At 38.6% G+C, this 20,689-nt stretch overlaps 1 protein-coding gene across 1 annotated transcript in view; it reads left to right on the top strand.

Annotated features, from left to right (window-relative positions):
* Window positions 1-332: 332 nt before the first annotated feature.
* LOC128857697 (jerky protein homolog-like) overlaps window positions 333-20,689 on the top strand; it is a 70,347-nt gene continuing 49,990 nt past the window's right edge. The window contains exons 1-2 of the mRNA XM_054093442.1: window positions 333-1,017; window positions 1,206-1,828. Coding sequence (XP_053949417.1) covers window positions 333-1,017; window positions 1,206-1,828 — 1,308 coding nt within the window. The remainder of the gene's footprint in view (window positions 1,018-1,205; window positions 1,829-20,689) is intronic.

Genomic DNA, 20,689 nt, shown 5'->3' with positions numbered 1-20,689 from the left:
GCTTGGATTTGCTAAAATTATCATTATCAATATTACATTTTGGTTAAGTTTTTGTGTGAGTTTACAAGTGTATGTACATACAGTATAATTCCCCTTAACCGGCTTTGCATTAACCGGTCGACGGATTAACCGGCCTGTTTACAACAGCCGAGCGCAATGCAATATTTTCCAAGAAATTCACCGGCGAGGCGATGCGGCTGGGATTCCCCCGATATTACGGGGAGATCCCGGCGAAGTAAACTATAAACGATGTTAGATAGGATTTTGTCGTTTTGATCAATTTGGTTTGTTTTTGCTGTGGGTACGGACATATCATAGTTCTTTCCTTAACAATGAGTGCAAAGCGCAAACGAATTGTGGTTTCGATGGATACACGATTAAAAGTGCTAAGGCGGATTGATAATGGTGAATCCGTAGTGAAAATATGTGCAGAATTTAATGTTGGAAAAAGCACTGTAAATGACTGGCGAAGAGATAGGCGTTCCATTGAGGAGTTTTGCTCGAAAATGGAATTTGATAGAAATCTGGGTAGCCGTTGTACGAGAAAAAAACCGATTTGCGAGGTCGTCGATGAAGCTTTGTGGATCTGGTTTCTTCAGGAACGTCGAAGAGGTACACCGATTGGCGGCCCAATTTTGAAAGAAAAGGCTTTGACTATCCACCAGAAGAATAATATTGAAGGTGACTTTGTGGCAAGTGATGGTTGGCTTAATCGATGGAAGAAGCGACACGGAATTCATTTCGCACATGTAAGTGGAGAAAAAATGTCTGCTGATACTTCTGGTGCGACAGAATTCAAGACTAAGTTTGGTGAAATGGTTAAAACAGAGGAATTATCTCCAGAACAAGTCTATAATATGGACGAGACCGGGCTAAACATTAAAATGTTACCAGAAACAACTTTTCTAGGCAGCCATGAACAGTCTCCCTCTGGCTTCAAAAAGAACAAAGAACGTATTACAGTGGCCGTTTGTTCGAATGCAGCAGGGACTCATAAAATTCCTCTTTTCGTTATTGGCAAGTCTGCTAAGCCACGGGCGTTCAAAAACTTGAATCCATCTTCCCTTCCGGTTTATTATAAGTCACAAAAATCAGCGTGATGAATTCAGACTTGTTTAAAGAGCGGTTTAATTTGGAGTTTGTTCTAAAAGTTAAAAAAACTTTAAAAAGTGTAAACTTGCCTATTAAAGCAATTCTTGTGTTAGATAATGCTCCAACCCATCCTCATGAGTACGCTGTAGATGACATAAAATTAGTTTATCTTCCTCCTAATGTGACAAGCTTAGTGCAACCAATGGACCAAGGAGTGATCGAAAGCTTAAAAAGACGATACAGGCGTAAACTTGTTTCTGAAATTCTGCAACATTCGGAGAATGAAGGCAAAGGTATTTTAGAAGTCATCAAAAAGATCAATATCAAGGACGTTATCTATATGTTAGCTACAGCATTTCAAGAAATGCCCTCTTCAACGTTTGTTAAGTCTTGGAGAAAACTTTGGCCAGATGTTGAGAATATAATTGTGATCTCGAATATTGCAGGGACTGAAGAAGAAGAAAACAAATCTACTTTACAAGACCTTCAAAAGTTATCGGGTAACGAATCATTACAGGCAGAAGATGTGGAAAATCGGATGACAAACTGTGACGAACATGAATTTTTGAATGATGACGAAATCATAGATTTAGCAAGCAAAGAACGAGAGGAAGATGATGAGAGTAGTGACGTTGAAGAGGAGAAAATAGTTTCTCATGAAGAAGCCGAAAATGTGATGGAAATTGCATTGAAATACATTGAGCAGCAACATGAGTCAACAGCATTCGACGTTTTGGTGATTAGAAAATGGAGGGATGTCGCATTCAGAAATTCACTGAAGGTTAAAAAACAGAAGAAAATCACAGACTTTTTCAAAAAATAATTATTACACTTATATTTTATTGATGTAACACATTAACATATGTAAATATGAAATACATAAATATGTAAAAAATGCTTCTCCATTTTTTTATATGTTATATATATTATACAAGTACACTTCGGATTAACCGGCCAAAACAGCAACCGGCCAGGTATGCAGTCCCGAGGTGACCGGTTAAGAGGAGTTGTACTGTAGCTTTAAATTATTCTAGTTATCAGCTGAGTTGGGGCTCGTCGTTTGAACAAATACATCGCTAGAACCAGCAGTGTATTAGAATTATTGTAGCTAACACAGCTGAGCCAATTGTACATTTTACGAACAGCATAACAGCTGATGGTGAACAAACTACAGTTGAATCTCGATACACTTTTATAAACGCGGAGAAAATTGACATAATCTTACGATTAAAAAATAATGAAAAGAGCTGTGGGGAAGACGGTATCTCAAACTTTTTGCTAAAGACAACAACAAACACTTTCTGGAGATTCTTAGCAATTATCTTTAATCACTCACTTAATATAGGCTATTTCCCACTGGAATAGAAAACAGCAAAAATAAAATGCATTCCGAAACCAAACACTGACCTTAGTTCTCTTGTTAATTATCGCCCAATATATCTTCTTTCAAATATCAGTAAATTATTGGAAGATTTTTTGCTTGAAAAAATAAAACAAGATATTGAAGAGCGACATGTCTTAAAAAACTATCAATTTGGGTTCTGACCATATCATTCAACATGCCACGCACTAACTTTACTCTCTAATTTTATTTGTAGTAATTTAAATCGACGACAGGCGACGATATTAGTCAGTATAGATGTGGAAAAAACATTCGATACTGCTTGCGTGGAAGGAATCTTATTTAAAATGTACAGGAAGTTCAACTTCGAAAAAAATCTTTGCATAATGTTGTATAGTTATATGAAAGAGCGATCATTTTATGTTAATGAAGGTATATTTAATTCTTTGACAAGAGACGTTAGCTCAGGTGTGCCACAAGGTTCTTTGTTGGGGAAAATTCTCTATAACATCTTCTTAGCTGATTTCCCTGACCCACCATTAAGTTCCGAAATTAATAATTGCGATATTAAAGTTCTCATATACGCAGATGATATAATTATATTGGGATCTCACCAACGCATAATCAAAGCCAATGAAGCCGTTAACTCATACCTAAATGAGTTAAATACATATTTTCACACATGGAAGCTAAAACTAAACTTCAATAAAAGCGAAACAACTATTGTTAAAGGAATACGTAAAAACTTATATCCAAATGCTCGTAAATATGAGCCTCAAATTAAAATAAATGGATTCAACATAAAATACAAAGAACAAATTAAATACTTGGGCATAATTTTGGATAGCAAATTCACCATTGTAAGACATGTAGATTTCATTTTGACAAAAGCAAAAAAAATGTTCTTTAGCTATTGTAATTTAGTAAGAACACAGGGTGGACTATCGAACTGCATTAAAATAAATATTTACAAACAAATAATTAGACCAATCATATCTTATGCTCATCCGATATGGTTCAACATTTCGTCGAACCAAATGGAGAGACTAAGACGATTGGAACGATATGTTTTAAGAATTTGTAGCGGTCTTAACCGCCAACCTTACAGGCGTGGTACTTTTCGGAAAAGAGTTTCTAATAAAAGTTTATATGAAAAATGTAAAATATCACGCATAGACTTTTTCTTATTAAATCGTCAGTAAGATTTGTTGATAAACTGACATTCAAAGAAAATGAACTGATAAACAAACATCTGTCAAAGGCAAGGGAAATATCATTACCTCTAACAGAAAAACATTTATCACCAATATATTTAAAAATACTGAAAAATAATAATATGTTACATAAAAATAGTAAAGCAATATATTATCATAGGCGATACAATACTTACAACTTCAACGATGAAAATTTAGTTTATAACATTGATCAATTTATAGTCAAATAAATTATAGAAGTTTAATATACTACTGTGGGCAAAAAGTAAGGTGAATTTATTTGTCAAAGTTCGCGGGATTAAAATTTCGCTCCAGTTAACAACATCTGGGCCAACTTTCATGTGAATGTCATTATCAGTAATATATTTACGCTTGTGTTTACCAAACGACCAAGAGTGCATTTTTCGATTTTTACAATGTCTGATTTGATTGAGCAGAGAAGTGCCATCAAATTTTGTTTGCAGAATGAAATTTCGGCTGCGGAAACGTTTGGCATGTTGCAGAAGGCATTTGGTGATTCGACCATGTCGCAGAAAAATGTTTATAAGTGGTACAAAGACTTCAAAGAGGGTCGAGAACGTGTTGATGACTTGGAGCGTTCCGGACGACCATCGACGTCAACAGGCGACCAACACGTCAATAAAGTGAAGGAGTTAGTGCTCCTCGTCTAAAATCGTCGGTTGACTGTTAAAGACCCTACTGATATGATCGTAATATCAGAAGGATCTGTGAAAACCATTTTGAAAGACCATTTGGGCCTACGAAAAGTCAAATCTCGTTTGGTACCGAAAACTCTCAATTTCTTGGAAAAAAGTCGTCGCGTTGATGTGTGTGAAACAATGCTTTCAGACTATCAGGACAAGCTCAAATGCATCATTACGGGAGATGAGACTAGGATTTATGCTTACGACCCTGAAACAACCGACAAATCAAGCGAATATCGTGCTAAAGGCGAGGCCAGACCGAAAGAGCACGTCAAAGTCGTTCAAAAATAAAGGTCATGATGACAGTTTTTTTCGATTTTCGTGGTGTGGTGCACTATGAATTCCTTCCACCTGGCCAAACTGTTAATAAGGAATATTATTTGAGCATTATGCTTCGTTTACGTGAAGCAATTCGTCTTCTCCCAATCCTATCAAAAGTTTTTGAAAAAATTCTATTAGCGCGACTTAAGTCAATACTAATAGAAAACAAATTAATACCCGAGCATCAGTTTGGCTTCTGCTAAAAGCACTCAACAACAAGTTCACCGAGTCTTTGCTGCTTTCCTCGATCTATCACAGGCATTCGATAAAGTTTGGCACCCAGGTTTACTGTATAAATTGAAAATAAAAACATTGCCGCACAGTTACTATGAGGTGTTATGCACCTATCTCAAGGAAAGGTGCTTCAGAATCAAACTAGGAGACGAAATCACGGATTTAGCCCCGATCTCTGCAGGTGTACCACAAGGAAGTATTCTTGGCCCAGTTTTTTACACGATATTTACTGCGGTTCTACCACTCTAAACTTGGTTGAGACTGCAACTTACGCTGAAGAAACCGTCACTATGTCTACTAGTCGCAACAGTATTTTGGCGACATATTTTCTACAAGAAAACATTATAAATATACAGAAACAAACTTCTCCTGTACAAAGCTATGGCGAGCGGCGACGAAAACGGGCATTGACATTATAGAGAGGCTTCAGGCAATTAAAAAAAAAAGTTGCAAGGCATCATTGGCAAAAGGTTAGAGCTCTCACAAAGCATAATTTGATGATTCTTATATAAACCCAATCACTTAAATAAGAGTCTTCGTCTGGTGGAACTCGCTAGAGAAAACAACGCTGGATATGCAGCTTAAGAGAACCCAACGGATTGCCAGCATAGGAATGAGTGAAGCTCTTCACAATACTATTATTTTAGAGCTTATAATTGCGGTACCCGTAGGTATTACAAACCAAATTGCAGCACTCCATGCTGCGATTAAACTTGATTGCCCAGACAAGATTCCCAGACATCTGGAGCTCATCTCACGGTAACTGACTAGTGCATACCCGAGTTGAGTTCAACCTGAGAACCTTTCTCATAAATAGGCTTTTCTCTCAAGTAGAATATGCGCGGGATGCAGCAACCGGAGGCAGAGGTCAGTGAACCCATTGACGAATGACGTAAAGTTCAACGGTAAGGGTGGTGCAGGAGTCTTCCACGGTGAGCTCCTCAGCAGACTCAAGTAGATTAACTAAGTGGTTTTAAAATGTTCTGCGTTTTTTTCATTGTTTTTCATTTGAAATTTGAAATTTTGAAGTGTCGAGCACCGAGCCACAGATAACACAGAAAAACTCAGGGTCAATTAGAGACATATTTTAGCTATTGAAATTTGAATAGGTCGAGCCAAGCAGCACCAAGAGATTTGGTGACTCCAAAAATACTCAGGCCCATTGTGTGGTTAAATTTTAAGGGCCGATGTTGAATGTAAACTACACCTAAATGGCAAGTTTTTTCTGCATTCCATTTGACATTTTTCAATTTCAGACTAATTCAATTTGAACCATGGAAAGATACACAATCGAGCAACGCGTTAAAGTTATTCAATCTTATTATGAAAACGGGCCACATGGAATGACCAATTTTCGAAAAAACCATCTTCAGTGATGAGGCACATTTTCACCTCAGTGGATTCGTCAATAAGCAGAATTGCCGCCTTTGGGCGAATGATAATCCAAGAGTGATTGCCGAAAAACCAATGCACCGACAAAGAGTGAACGTTTGGTGCGGTTTATGGGCCGGCGGCATCATTGGGCCGTATTTTTTCCAAAATGAGGCCACGCAGTTACTGTTAATAGGGTTCGCTATCGAGAGATGATAACGAACTTTTTATGGCCCGAATTGGAAGATATGGCTGTGGACGATATGTGGTTTCAACAGGACGGTGCCACTTGTCACACAGCTAACGAAATAATGGCTCTTTTGTGCGAAAAATTTGATGGCCGAATATTCGCACGTCGCGGCGATGTCAATTGGCCGCCAAGATCATGTGATTTGACACCGTTGGACTTCTTTCGTCTTTGGAGTTATTTGAAAGAAAAGGTGTACGTCGATAAGCCAGCAACAATTCAAGAGCTAAAGGATGAGATAATTCAGCACATTAACGGCATAGAACCTCAATTATGCCTCAGCGTCATTGAAAATTTGGACCATCGGATGGAGGTGTGCCGCCGAGGCCGCTGCCGCCACATGGCCGATATTTTGTTTTATGCGTAATTGAACGATACCAATATTATCATAATAAAGAGAAATGATAATAATTTCATTTAAAAAATTGTATTTTATTCAAAATCAAGACCGGCCCTTAAAACTTAACCACCCTTTATTCAGAACTCTGGAAAGAGGGTAGATAGACAAGGAGGGAAGGAGAAAAGTATCAAAGAAAGAGATAGGAAAGAATAGAAATAGAGATAAGAGTAGTTAGTCCTGTGAAAATTTTCCGGATGCTTTGATAAATCTGAAAATTTCCGCCAGTTTGAGAGAATGAATATTTCACATTCTCATGACATCGATTCCCAAAACTCGCAACCTTGGTGGTCACATGTTGACCAGTTTAATAAACCAATTAAAAATTATAATAATTGCATTTTTATTATATGCGACCTGGCCATTGAAACCACTTTGCCAATGCACAAAAGTAAAGTGTCAGGTGTCAAAAACTGAGCAAATCAAACATCTGAACAGTAAAGCAATAAAATCTATTAAGCTTAAAATACTTTTTTATGAACAAGGAAAAAAGAAAAAAAAAACTTTTCTATACCCATTTCTTGCAGTTTTGCCAGGAGTGAGGAGAAGTACTTAATCTGAGAAACTTTTCCGCCAACGAATAATTTTACTAGATAATTGTCTAAGAAATGTAGCAGAGACCCATACATACAGTAACGGACAAAAAAAAGGTTACTTACAAGTATGAGAGTCGTTTGAAGAGACCGTGCAATGTCAAAGAGATGGCATTACTGACGCGTATCGATGTTATGTTTAGTTAGCAACATCTCTTGGACGAACACACACCAAGTTTCAGCCAGATCGGTATATTTCTTTGTGCTAGGTATTCATTTGAATCGAGGAAGTCAAGTTATTTAAAAAAAGGTTTTTTCCACCACAAAAACGCATCAGCGCACGCCTCAACAGTTGTGGTCGCAAAATTAATGGAAATAGGGTTTCAACTCCTTTCACATCCTCCTATTCGCCAGACTTGACTCAATTGTATCGCTTGGACTGCTATTTGTTCCTCAATTCGAAGAAATGGCGGGCTGGAAAAAGATGTTATTCAAACAGAAAGAGAAAAATGAAGATGTCAACTGCAGACTAAACAAAGCAAAGGCCGGCGTTCGGGCGGGCGAATGCATACAGTATAGGCGAGTCCGCAAATCTCCAGAAGCACTAAAGCGTGAATATTCAGCTCTTGTGTGAAGTCAGTATTGTTGTATCTGTAGAATAATCGGACCGAACACCATCAGCAACGGCGCACTGTGGAGATTAACGATTGAGGTACCCATCCTTAGGCAAATCAAACGCCGAAAGTGGCGATGGATAGGTCACACGCTTAGATATCATCACGAGATAGCAGATAGCATCACGAGAATGTCATTTGACTGGAACCCGCAAGGGAGCAGAGGTCTCGGTCAGCCAAAAAACACTTGGAGAAGGTCGATGTTACGCGAACTAATAGATGCCGACCTCTCGTGGGACGGCGCAAGAAAAGCAGTTGAAAACCGTCTACGATGGCAGCGACTTGTCGAAGCCCTATGCTTCCGAGCGGAGTGAAGAAAAAAATAAATAATAATGTATAAGTATCTAGGAAATCGTGCATACTGACTCACCCTTCTTGGTTGCTTAATAACAGAATTTTTTGTTTGCATTACAATAATAATTCACGTCATTACTTTTAAATTTAAGATTACTGAAGGGACTTTAATTCCATGCCCGAACGAATAAAAAACGTTATAAAATGGACAGGAAGAACTACAAAATTTTAAAATAATTTTTATAAGTGCCTCAAGGTAAATAAAAAATAGTTTAAAAAAACTAAAAAACACGCCTTTATTGCTAATCGAACTAAAAAGTAGAAAATAAATTTTAATGACAAAGGGGCCTATAATGAAGTAATAGCAAATCGAACGATCAGTCATAGTCAACTACCTCAGAACAGAATTATAACAAAAATTAAGATACAAATAGAGTAATTCAAATTAGAGTTAAAAGCGTGTTTTTTAGTTTTTTTAAACTATTTTTTATTTTCTACTTTTTAGTTCGATTAGCAATAGAAGCGTGTTTTTTAGTTCTTTTTTAACTATTTTTTATTCTTAATTTTTCCCGATCTAAAGCATTCAAAAGGAATGTAATGATGCAATTTTGTTTTAAGTCTAATTATTGTAACAGTCTAACAAATGCAAAAAAAAATTATTTTCAGTAGTTACTTTAAAAGTTATTCACGAAAAACCAAAAAAATGCACTGACAAAAGTGTACATACGTTATATTAGGACTCTTATTTTGCTCATCTTTTCTGCGAATACTTAACTGTAAAGTACCGTTTATTTTATTTTGTGGTTCTACATTGCATTCTTCTTAAAATGTATGGCATTTTGTCTTTTGAAAAAGTGTACGATCGGAATAATGTCGCTCCGCAAAGAAATCTCTACTGATTTGAGAAAATTAGTTGTTGAGTACAGAAGTAATAAGACATCCTTTGGTTAAATAGCTGATTTATTGCATTTAAGCAAGTCTACGGTACAAACTATTTGTAAAAACTTTGAAACAACCAATTATCTGTAGATTAACCCGCGTAGTGGCCGGCCCAAGAATCTCAACCGGAGAGATGTATTCTTTATTCGCAAAGCAGTGAATCAGAATCCGAAAATACATGCTACTTATTTGGCCCAGGAGGTAGCCGAGAGGTATCAAATTGTTGTCCACCCACGTACAATAAGCAGGACCCTTAATAATGAAGGTAACAACTGCAGAACTCCTCGCAAGAAGCCCCTTATAAGCGAGAAAAACTGAAAGCGTCGTATGGAGTTTGCAAAAAAGCACCTTATAAGGGAATAGAATTTTGGAAACTAGTTTTATTCACTGATGAGTCCAAATACAACATATTTGGATACGACGGCAAAGCCAAAGTTTGGAGAAAACCAAACACTGCCATGGATCCTAGGAATCTGATTCCGACTGTAAAGCATGGTGGTGGCAGTGTCATGGTTTGGGGAGCAGTTGCAGCCACAGGAGCTGGAAACCTCGTTTTCATTGAAGGAAATATGAATCGCTTCTAATACAAGCACATTTTGGAACAAAACCTGATGCCATCCGTGGACAAACGAGGCCTAGGTTCGAGCTGGATATTCCAGCAAGATAATGACCTAAAGCATTCTGCGCAAATCGTCAAGGACTAGCTGCTGTATTACATTTTATAATAAGGAATAAGAGGACAAAACGTTCATGGGCACACGCTTTTTTCTGTAAAATGAATCCCTATTTAATAATATTTGACAAAAATTTTATTAGAATTATGTTTACAGACCTGCTTTCTTTCCCGGCATCCATTTCATTTAGTTTTTATTTTGATGTTGGGGTTAAATACGCGTAAAAGACGGATTTCATTAGAAATAAAGATTTTTCATTTTACAACCAAATTAATCTTACTTTTTGCCCACAGGTAAAAAAAGAAAATATTAATCCTGGCAATCCTAATAAGGATAATGGAAAACTTTTATCAAATTATTGCATTGTCATCGGTCTTTGATAGGTGTGCAAAATTCCAAGTCGATCAGATTTTTAGAAGCCAGTGAAAATTAAGCTCAAAGATTCCGTTACATACATACATACAACCCGAGCTAATAAAAGTGTGTTATTTAAAATAGAGTCGACTCTCGTCAACTTAAACCTGCGATATTTCGAACCTCTCATTAATTCAAAGTTATCACGAGTCCCTACAACATCTCTCTATATTTCGAATTATATCCATATATTTTTATGCTCTCGGCAATTCGAACGAAAAGATCATTGCTACGACGCGGTAATTAGAACTCATATGGTCAAACACTCGGCAATACAAATTTGCAAAGTTTCTTGGTGTGTTAGTAAGAACTTTGAATTTTGGGACTCCCCCGAAAATACCTTTACTGTGCGTTGTTGCGTGTTACGCATAAAACATAGGCACATTTTGACGCACGCTTACACACTAATCGCTTTCTTGGTATACAGATTAAAAATTTCGATTAAATATGAGTGCTAAAAAGCAAAAATGTTTGATGAAGAAATTAATTGAAAAAGTAGAAAGAGGTGAGAAGAAAAGCGATGTTGCAGTAGTTGACATCAGCGGCATGAGTTTTTCTGTCTATGTTCAAGTGGATGAAGATGTTGCTGTCTCAGGATCACTAATCAATGGCGAAATTTTATCTGCGACAGATACGAATCAAATGAGCAACGATGAAGATGAAGACGATACATCAGAACCTTTAGCAGAGGTATCAATTAAGGTAGCAAGAGCCTCAGTCGATAACTTACAAAACTTTTGTCTACAAAACGAAACTGATGAAACAGTATTTATTTATTTTCTCTCAAAAATTTCGAACCATTTAATATTTCAAACACACGATAATTCGTAATACATAGTTTAACGAGAGTCGACTGTATCGCATAGTTTCGATTTCTAATAGAAGACGAACAAATGTAACCTCCACGGAAATGTATTTTTCTGTTTGAAACTGGTATGAAACCAATTCCATAACACCTTTTTATTAAATAATCGCTTGTCTATAAATAAATCCAAATTTTCCCAATATTGTAATTAAACTTTTTTCCGGTGTCCTCTTTTTTTGCCCACTACTGTAAATCAATATTGCATAGATCACAAATAAATCAAAAGTGAAATGAATTAATTCTGTTAGACTCCTGCACGGGAGCTCGTTTGCAATTTACTTAATCACCAGTTATTTAAATGTCAAAGTGGTTTCGAAGTTTTTAATAAAAACTCGACAGGGTTACCTCGGACAATTGATTACCTAATGAAAACTCTTTGATTTTTTGATTTCAGATGATCCAATGCTGAGAAAAACTGTCCACGGCAAATTGCCTTTTTTCGAGGCGTCTGCGTAGATCTGCTGTCAACGGCTCAATTTTGTATATTTTCTTGTGAAAATTTTTGAAAATATTTTTAAAATATGAATCATCTTTCCAACAAAAATTCATAAATAAGTGTATATTTTTAGTGGAATTAACCCTACCCCCCTCCCCCCCCCCCCCCCCCCCCCCCCCCCCTTAAGGCAATAGAAGGAAAGCGGTGGCGTTGGGGCAGCAAGGAATACTGTGCTGTAACCACATTGGATGTCAAAAACGCCTTTAATTCAGCAAGTTGGTCGCACATCTTGAATAACCTGTATGAAATTGGCATTCCGCCGTATCTTCTCAGGATATTAAGGAATTACTTCTCTGATAGAGAACTGAGGTATGAGAGCAGTGCTGGAACAAAAATGTACAAAGTTACTGCTGGCGTGCCGCAGGGATCGGTCCTAGGCCCTGTCCTCTGGAATATCATGTACGACAAAGTCCTTCGCTTACCGGTACCCAAAGAGGTAAGAATAAAAGGCTTTGCGGATGATATAGCGATAGTGACACACAGGAAGTGGAACAGATTACAAATGGAGCGATAAAACAAGTGAAAGATTGGCTCGAACAGGCGGGACGCAAATTGACAGAGCAAAAAACGGAGGCGGTTCTGATGGCAAGTCGGAAAAAAGTCGAGCATATGAAAATCAGAGTGGGAGAGCAAATTGTTCACTCACAACCGGCTCTGAAATACCTAGGAATTATGATGGATTGTAGGTTAAATTTTAAGGCGCATATTGACTACGCGGTAGAAAACCCCGCTAGCATACAAGTGGCACTCCAAGGATCTTACCTAACATAGGTGGTCCTAAGTCAACTAGGAGAAAATTGCGGGCACATGTGGCCACTTCAGTCCTCCTGTATGCAGCCTCAGTTTGGGCAAATGCGGCGAAACTGAAGGATAACAAAAGGAAGCTATTGTCTGTATATAGGCTAAGTGCCCTAAGGGCATGTTGCGGCTACAGAGCAATATCGGATGACGCGGCGTTTGTCATAGCTGGTATGATACCAGCGTATATTCTCGCCAGTGAAATGAAGCGAGTCTATGACAGATGTGCAGCGGGTGCCGAAATAAATAAAAAAGCGGTGAGAGAAGAAGAGCGGCTTGCGTCACTAACAAGGTGGCAAGACTGATGGAATACCTCCAGTAAATATGGACTTATAAACTGATTCCCGATCTGCGACTATGGCTAAATCGGAGCCTTGGAGATACAACCTACCTTGTGACACAGTTCCTTTCTGGACATGGAAGTTTTAGGAAATATCTGCATAGGTTCGGGCATGATGACAGCCCCTACTGCCCTGTGTGCATCAATGTAGAAGAAGACGTGGAACATGCCAGTTTCCACTGCCCACGTTTAATATAACAGGAAGAATAATTCCAAATGCAACTGACGTAGTCGAGTTCATGTGGCAATCGGAAGAAAAGTGGGAGGAGGTAGCTGCATACGCTACTAGAATTCAAAAAGAGCTCAGCTACATTGAGCAAATGAGACGCATTAGCCGATAGACATTGACGAAGTTATACGAGTATAGCTAACCAGCCCTGCGAAGTAATACGTTGAAGCAGTTCCGCAGGGAGAGTGGGGGAGGAGACGGAGTTCAAGGGCTTACTACGTAGGTGTACTGTTTTGCAAGTCCAGACAGTATGAAAATTACTGACTGTGCGTGGTCCCGAATGAGGTGTACCCTTAGCAAGCAGTATGAATCGTGCATGCCGTCTAAGTTGACGATATCTATGAAAGATTCCGCCTTCGTTAACAAAAAAAAAAAAAAACAAAAAAAAAAAAAAATACTATACACACACACAAACGCCTACGCATAATGAAACTTTCTCCCACTCCCACTCCCGAACAACGAATGCGCCATGCGACATTTCACAATCAGCTCTCGCCTACGGCGCTCGCCTGCTGTGCAAACGAACGCTGCGCTGCAAGGCGACGCACACACGTCAAAAGATTATGACAAATTTTGCACCGCAAATGAACAGCGAACAGCAAGCAAGCAGGGCTTTGAGGCTGATGATGAGTTCTAAAAAATAATAACAACAACAGCAGTAATAATAACACACAATATTGTACAATAACAAGAACATTGTATGTAGTTCTTATACAAGTACAAGTAACGAGATTTTTGTATCGTAGCCTAAACTGTTATGTAGGGGTGTGAGAAGTGTGAGCGTAATGAGCCACTTTCGCATATTTTGCGAGCAAATGCAGCTCTTGGAGTACTTCTTGTTGTTGTTGACACTGTTCTTTTATACTTTTCTAGTTGCTTTACCACTGTTGTCTTGGCATTGACAAGCATTAATACCATAAATAATTGTGAAGCGATGAATGAAGTGCGAAGCTACAACAAAAAAAAAGATGTTAAAGCAATAACAAAAAAAAAAAGGATATAAAGAAACATGGCATTAGTAATAGAAACAATAACAAATACTTTAAAATCTGCGGCAGATCTAGAAAAAATATAAACATTTGTGAGACAACCGCAACTTTGTTACCAAGATTCAAAAGCAATAGGAAATCGACAAAAAGGGCGAAAATTGCGCTAAAAATAAAGGCCACGAAAAAAATTAAAAGAAATACAATTACAATTTGGGAAAATTATTAATGCTGCGAATTGTATTATTGGGTTGTCAAGCTGTCAGTAAATGTGAACGAGGGAAATGGAAGCGGAAAAATGGAAGTTGTTAGACATTTTTAACAAAAGCGCAATTGATGTAGAGGAGCATCCTTGTCAACATAAACAATTCTAAGGAAATTCTTCGAAAAATGGGAAAATAATAATGGAAAATATGGTCGCCATTTAATATTGAATTAAGTCAGCAAAGTTGCCAACGGTTACAATTCTGATAGACAAATTTTCATAGTAAAGAATAATTTGGCTGATGATATAATTCAGTTGAACCTTAGAGGTTTCTGCGATGGCACAGTGGAAAAGTAATTTTTGCGCCTCAACTAAACCAACATCAAGCGTGGGAATCCACGAGTGGTAGTCGAACCCTCAAGAGAAGAGTAATTTTGTTTTACATTGGGTGGCAGTTTCAATCTTTATTATCACTTATAATACCAAGAAATAAAGCGTAAGTAGGTGACATCTACAAAGGAGCAGCTTATATGTCACTTCCCTGAATGTACGCTATAAATTTCATGAGAATGCTTCTCCTATTGACGGTTCCAATATGGAATCGGGAGTCGGAACAGAGGGTTTCATTAAATCAAACTAATCGGCCGCCGTAGCCGAATGGGTTGGAGCATGGCTACTATTCGGAATTCACAGAGAGAACGTTGGTTCGAATCTCGGTGAAACACCAAAATTAAGGAAAACATTTTTCTAATAGCGGTCGCCCCTCGGCAAGCAATGGCAAACCTCCGAGTGTATTTCTGCCATGAAAAAGCTCCTCATAAAAATATCTGCCGTTCGGAGTCGGCTTAAAACTGTAGGTCCCTCCATTTGTGGAACAACATCAAGACGCAAAGGGTGTACGCGCCAATTATATATATAGTATATAAAAGATAAATTTATTTCCTTAAAATTTCCGAAAACTGCTAGTGTTTATCAGGCAGAAGTCTTTGCTATCTTGCAGGCATGCTAAATGCTTAGGAAACGCGGGAACGAGGGAGATATCAAAATTTTTTCCGATAGTCAAGCCGCGATCAAGGCTCAAAAGACGCCATGGTGCAGATTCAAGCTAATTAAGTCCTGTACGGCAGATATCAAATCTTTTGGTTGTGCAGGTAAAATTTCTCTGCTATGTGGAAATAGAGGGAGAAACAAAGGATGAGCTTGTCAGGAAGAGGATGAATTGGTCTCAGAGACCTCCTATGGGGTAATCAGTATCTCCCTGTCTGTTGTTAAAGGGGAATTGCACAACTTATTTCTCAGGAAAGCGCAGAAGAGATGGGCCTTAATTTCTTCGTGCGCTACTTCAAAACCCCCAGAAAGTCCTGAAGAGTCCACGTCCTTCCATTTCCAAAAGCTCTTGCAGAAGCTGTGGCACCTTTCAGAAAAGTAGACTGTTGTGCACTTCCTCTGTATGTAAATGTCCGATTTTGGCAGCTAGACAATTAAGGTCACGGGGTGCTACTTTCTTCGACAGACTGAAGCAATGCACGAACTTACATCCCAGCAATCTTTTCCGTTACGTTAACAGCTCTGGTTGGCTGCAGATGGTGGTCTCAAAATGGTATCAAAACGGAGCTTTAGTGCTACTTGGGAAGTCTCAGTCTCTCATCTACCTATCTACATCTTCTATTTTTTTCTATTCCTAGGCTGTTAAGGCACTGCTCTCTGAACCTGATAATTGGAAACATCGTGACAATAATACAATGTTCGTCATTACTGTACGAAATATCTTAGCATACTTCTCCACACCAAACTTAGTTGATATCCAATATCAAGAATGGACTAAAAAAGCAAACGTAGCGCTCTGTACCTGCAAAATAATGCTAGGTAAGAAGTGGGGTTCTTCAACTAAAAATCTCACACTGGTCTTACACCGCATATGTAAGGCATATTCTTGCATGTGGGTTACCTATTTTGTGGCCTCTACTACCTTCAACCAAACCAAACTCGGGATAATACAAAGACCACCTTGTATTATATTTATGGAGGACATTATGGGCGAGCCCAAGCGGTTCACCGAACTTACTACCCCGTTTCTTACCGATGGATCTTCACTTCAAATACACATCTACAACTAGCGCGGTCAGGTTCAAAGAAATAAGGACCTGGGCCACTATGAATATATGCTCACTGAAAGATGCTTCTACAAAGTCCATCATTTGGAGGCACCACCATCGACTTCGTATCACCAAACCTTCACTTCATTAAAGATTTATCTATGGTATCCCCATTTAGAGCAGATTGGAGAAAGACGCGCATCTTCAGAGATTTAGGGGAACAAATCTACATCGACGAGCCCGTGATGGACTGGATCGTCGAGACAGAATTTTACTCTAAATCCCTTAAGCTGTCCAAATCAGTGCGCCTCCCAGACAAAGCTAGCGTATTCCAGGTAGAATCGCTAACAAAAAGCGGGAGCCTGCAATGCCATCTTCAACATCATGCAAGCTGAACTCGCTCAGTGCATGGCTCGATATCACTCGAGTATGGATTTCACGCTACAAAAACATCGAGAACAGCGAGAAGGCGGACGAGTTTGCTAGGCTCGGATGCTCCTTAAGTTCGACTGAAGCGGAATCAGTAGAAGTTCCCTTCAGCTGGATTAAGGCGGATTTTAGTATTACAGCTTTTTAAGTAGACGATGGAAGGCACCACCAATCTGTCCAATGTCCAGGACGTCAATGCGTAACCATAACATAACAAATACCGAACAATTACTTGGGTAACGGCAACCCAACATCTCAAGTGTGGCTCAAATTTAGGGATTTTAAATCAATCAGCTGATTGCCTGACATAACTGAGGTCATGATAGCGATTTTTTTACGAAAAAACTGAGATTGTGTTGTTGATATTCGAAAAAAATCAACATAGTGTCCGCACATCGTTGGCTTCTGAACAACGGCTGATTGGAGGAGTGTATCAATACTAGTGAAATGAGCGGGCAGAATTTTGCTACCGAATCCCCAGTGACGTGCCAGTCGAAATTACTCTAACAAATTTTGCTTCGAATGGCCCAGCCTGGTAATTTATCATCCTTGAGGATGGTGGTAAGGAAATGGCGCTAGACAATAATTACAGAAGGGTCTTCCAGTTCAGGAAATATCGCCACGCATCCAAAGAATTTCGAAGCAAAAGATAGACTTTGAGCAGCTGCAATGATATACATCGCAGGTTCGCTGAGTGGACTTACTTCGGTTCCATTATCCATCATTGAGCAAAATATTTTCTGCGTGACGTTTCTGCGGAATGCCTCATATTCATTTAAAGGTCTCACTAGGGTCTGTTTATCGATAGGTGCGGCTGCGAGAGGATGATTGTCTTGTTGCAACGCGTTCTTAACTAAAGTACTCCAGGATCTGATTGTGCGCTGGGCTTTGAATCTGCCATGCAGAAATACATTTACAATAAAATATTCTACGAAGCTCATGAAACTCTCTGCCTAGTAAACTGGTGGGTAGCGAACGTGAATTGTAGGCAATCACCTCAAACTATCCCACGTCAAATAAACTATATAGAAATTTCGAATATGGCAACATGTCCCACCTATACATACGCACTCCCACCCAATGCCATTTTCACCTTAAAAGAAAACTAACTCCAAAGTGCAAAACAAATGCGCACAAATTGTCTTTCTTTCAATTTCAAGAAAATCTATGACTAACAACAAAATCCATTCACCGGCGAATTCAATTGGATTTTCTACACGAATGAGAATTGCTTTTGACAAGCAAGCAAGCCAGCCAGCCAGTCAGTGAGTGAGCAGGCAGCCAGGCGGACGACCAACCTACTAGCTATTAAGCAGATGAACTGCCTGGTCGCCAGGAAGGAAGTAGAAGAAGATGAAGAAGAAGAGGCAACGAAAAGGATATGCTTGAAGTGTATTTATTTGTTGAAGGCTAAGGAAAGATGTAACTGGACATTACTTAGTTGCAACACACACGCACACCCCAACAAATATTTTTATTTCCTTCTTCCACATTTCATATTATTCTTTTACACTTTCAGCTCTTTTTGATTTAATTTTGCGCATCCTTGCGAACGGCGCAGCAAATTGAATCAATTCAATTTATTTAGTAGATATTTATATAATTCTTTTTTGTAATGCTTCCCCTTTCGTCTCTACCACTCTTGCTAACACTCTTCCAAGGCGTTAAATTTTGCTTATTTATTTGAGTGAGTTTTTTCTACACATTTGCCAAGTTGTTAGGCAAAAAAATATTAGAGACATTTATTATAATAATATAATACGCAGTGCAAGTGTGTGCGTGTGTGTACGTGTGTGTGTGTGTGCATTCATAGCAATCATAAAGATAATTCAAGTGGAAAACAAGTCCTTTTGTATGGTGTCAATTTGGAGAAAAGTGCTGTGTGGGAGACTCTGAGTAGGGGAAGCATAAAGAGCAAAAAAAAAGTTGAAAGAAAAGAAAAGCAGATGCAGCATTAAGCGAATGCAAAGAGATAATGAAGCAATGAATATTACGAATTGAATAGGATATTTGTAGAAAATTTTAAATATTTCGACGTAATTGGAAATAAATAAGGTTGAAATTTTCTTTTGATGTTTCTTAACGGTAGATAAGAATTTTGCTTAGCAGATATTGCAGTATTTATTACATTTTAGCTAAAAAAACAAAAACTCTTACTGACTTTTCTAACTACGCTTTCTGACAAGATTAAGTACCAGATATTGGGAAAATAGTCGGGAAAAAGAAATCAAAAACGTCTATTAATGAAGGAAGTAACATGAAAGCATTAGGAAGAGTTCTTATAATTCTTTAACCGTGCAAACAAATAATAAAACGAATACGAGGGCGCTTCAATAAGTACTTGTGTTTGATGACAGAGAGTGTTCCTGGGGGAAGTTGGTGTTAGCATCATGTGATGCCATCTATCAAACGACGGCAAAACAAATTATAGACTGATGGATAGGTTAGTTTGGATTTGGCAGCTATTCGAGTAAGGCGTGTTTCGTGATTTTTACTTAGATGGAAAAAGGGCAGTAGCGTTCGGTAATTCCCTTTTTGTTTCTGGTTGGGAAAAAAATGCAAGAAGATAAAAGCAAAGTTGGATGCTGTCTATGGGGATGCTTCGCCATAGATGACCACAGTTAGACATTAGTTTGACGAATTTAAACGTGGGCGAACATCCGTTTTTGATGAAGAGTGACCAGGACGCCCGGCAGACGTGGTTACCAAGGAAATCATTCAAAAAGTCTCGCCGATCGACAAACGAAAGTGCGCGAAGTAAAAGAGGTCATAGGTGTGTCGACTGGAACGGCAATTAATATTTTACATAATAAGTTGGCGATGAAAAAATTTTCGGTCCGATGGGTGCCGCGATTGCTCACAATGGACAAAACGCGGATGCGGCTGTTAACTTCGAAGCAGTGCTTGAAGCAATTTAAGCGATATCCGAAGGGATTTTTGCGACGAGTTGTCGCCGCTGATGAAACCTACATCAAAACAACGGATTTGCATGCTCCGGTGAATCCGCTCGAAAGAAGGCGAAGACGTTCCCATCGGTCGGAAAGGTCATGGCGACGATTTTTTGGGATGCAAACGGCGTCGTTCTCATAGATTTTTTAGAAAAAGGGAGAACGATCGCTGGACAATATTAAAGTGAGTTATTGGACTGCTTTCACAAAAACAGACACGCCGCATTTGACGAAAAAGAAGATGCTGTTTCACTACGATAACGCACCAGAAACTTTCATCCGAAGTTTTCGCCGCCAAACTGCATGACTTGCGACTTTTTCTTGTACCCTAAGAGGAAGAAATGGCTCGCGGGAAAAAATTTACTTCAAACGAGGAAGTCAAGCCGAGACAGAGGCGTATTTTAGGAAGTTCGCCGAATCCTTTTTTTGGAGAGGCTAAAAATGCCTTTCGGAGAAGTGTATCTTTCTAAAAGGGGACTATGTTGAAAAATAAAAAAAAATTCTTTGAAAAAATAAGTAGAGTGTTAAACAGCTCGGGTTTTCAGTTGGTCTTGAATTGCAAGTACTTTCAAATTCATAGTTATTTCAAGCTAATTCTTGCCGATACAGATAAGCGTGCACTTGCGCCAATTCCGAGTAGGTTCTCTTTTACCTTCATCTCTGTAAAGAAGTTATGAAAAGCATTTAGCATTTGAAACCCAGTAGGCATTTTTGTTTTTTTGGTGGGAGAGGTAGAGTTCAAAATGCCTTCACACTTACAGTAAGCTTTGTCTACTGCGTCGAGTGGTGTGGCCACTAAAACAACCCTCTATTACCCTACTTCCGGGGAGACACCCTATACACTAGT

This window comes from Anastrepha ludens, chromosome 3 (assembly GCF_028408465.1).
Source record: "Anastrepha ludens isolate Willacy chromosome 3, idAnaLude1.1, whole genome shotgun sequence".
Lineage (NCBI taxonomy): Eukaryota > Metazoa > Arthropoda > Insecta > Diptera > Tephritidae > Anastrepha > Anastrepha ludens.
Note: the sequence above shows the minus strand (reverse complement) of the source record. Positions and strands in the feature narration are given on the sequence as shown.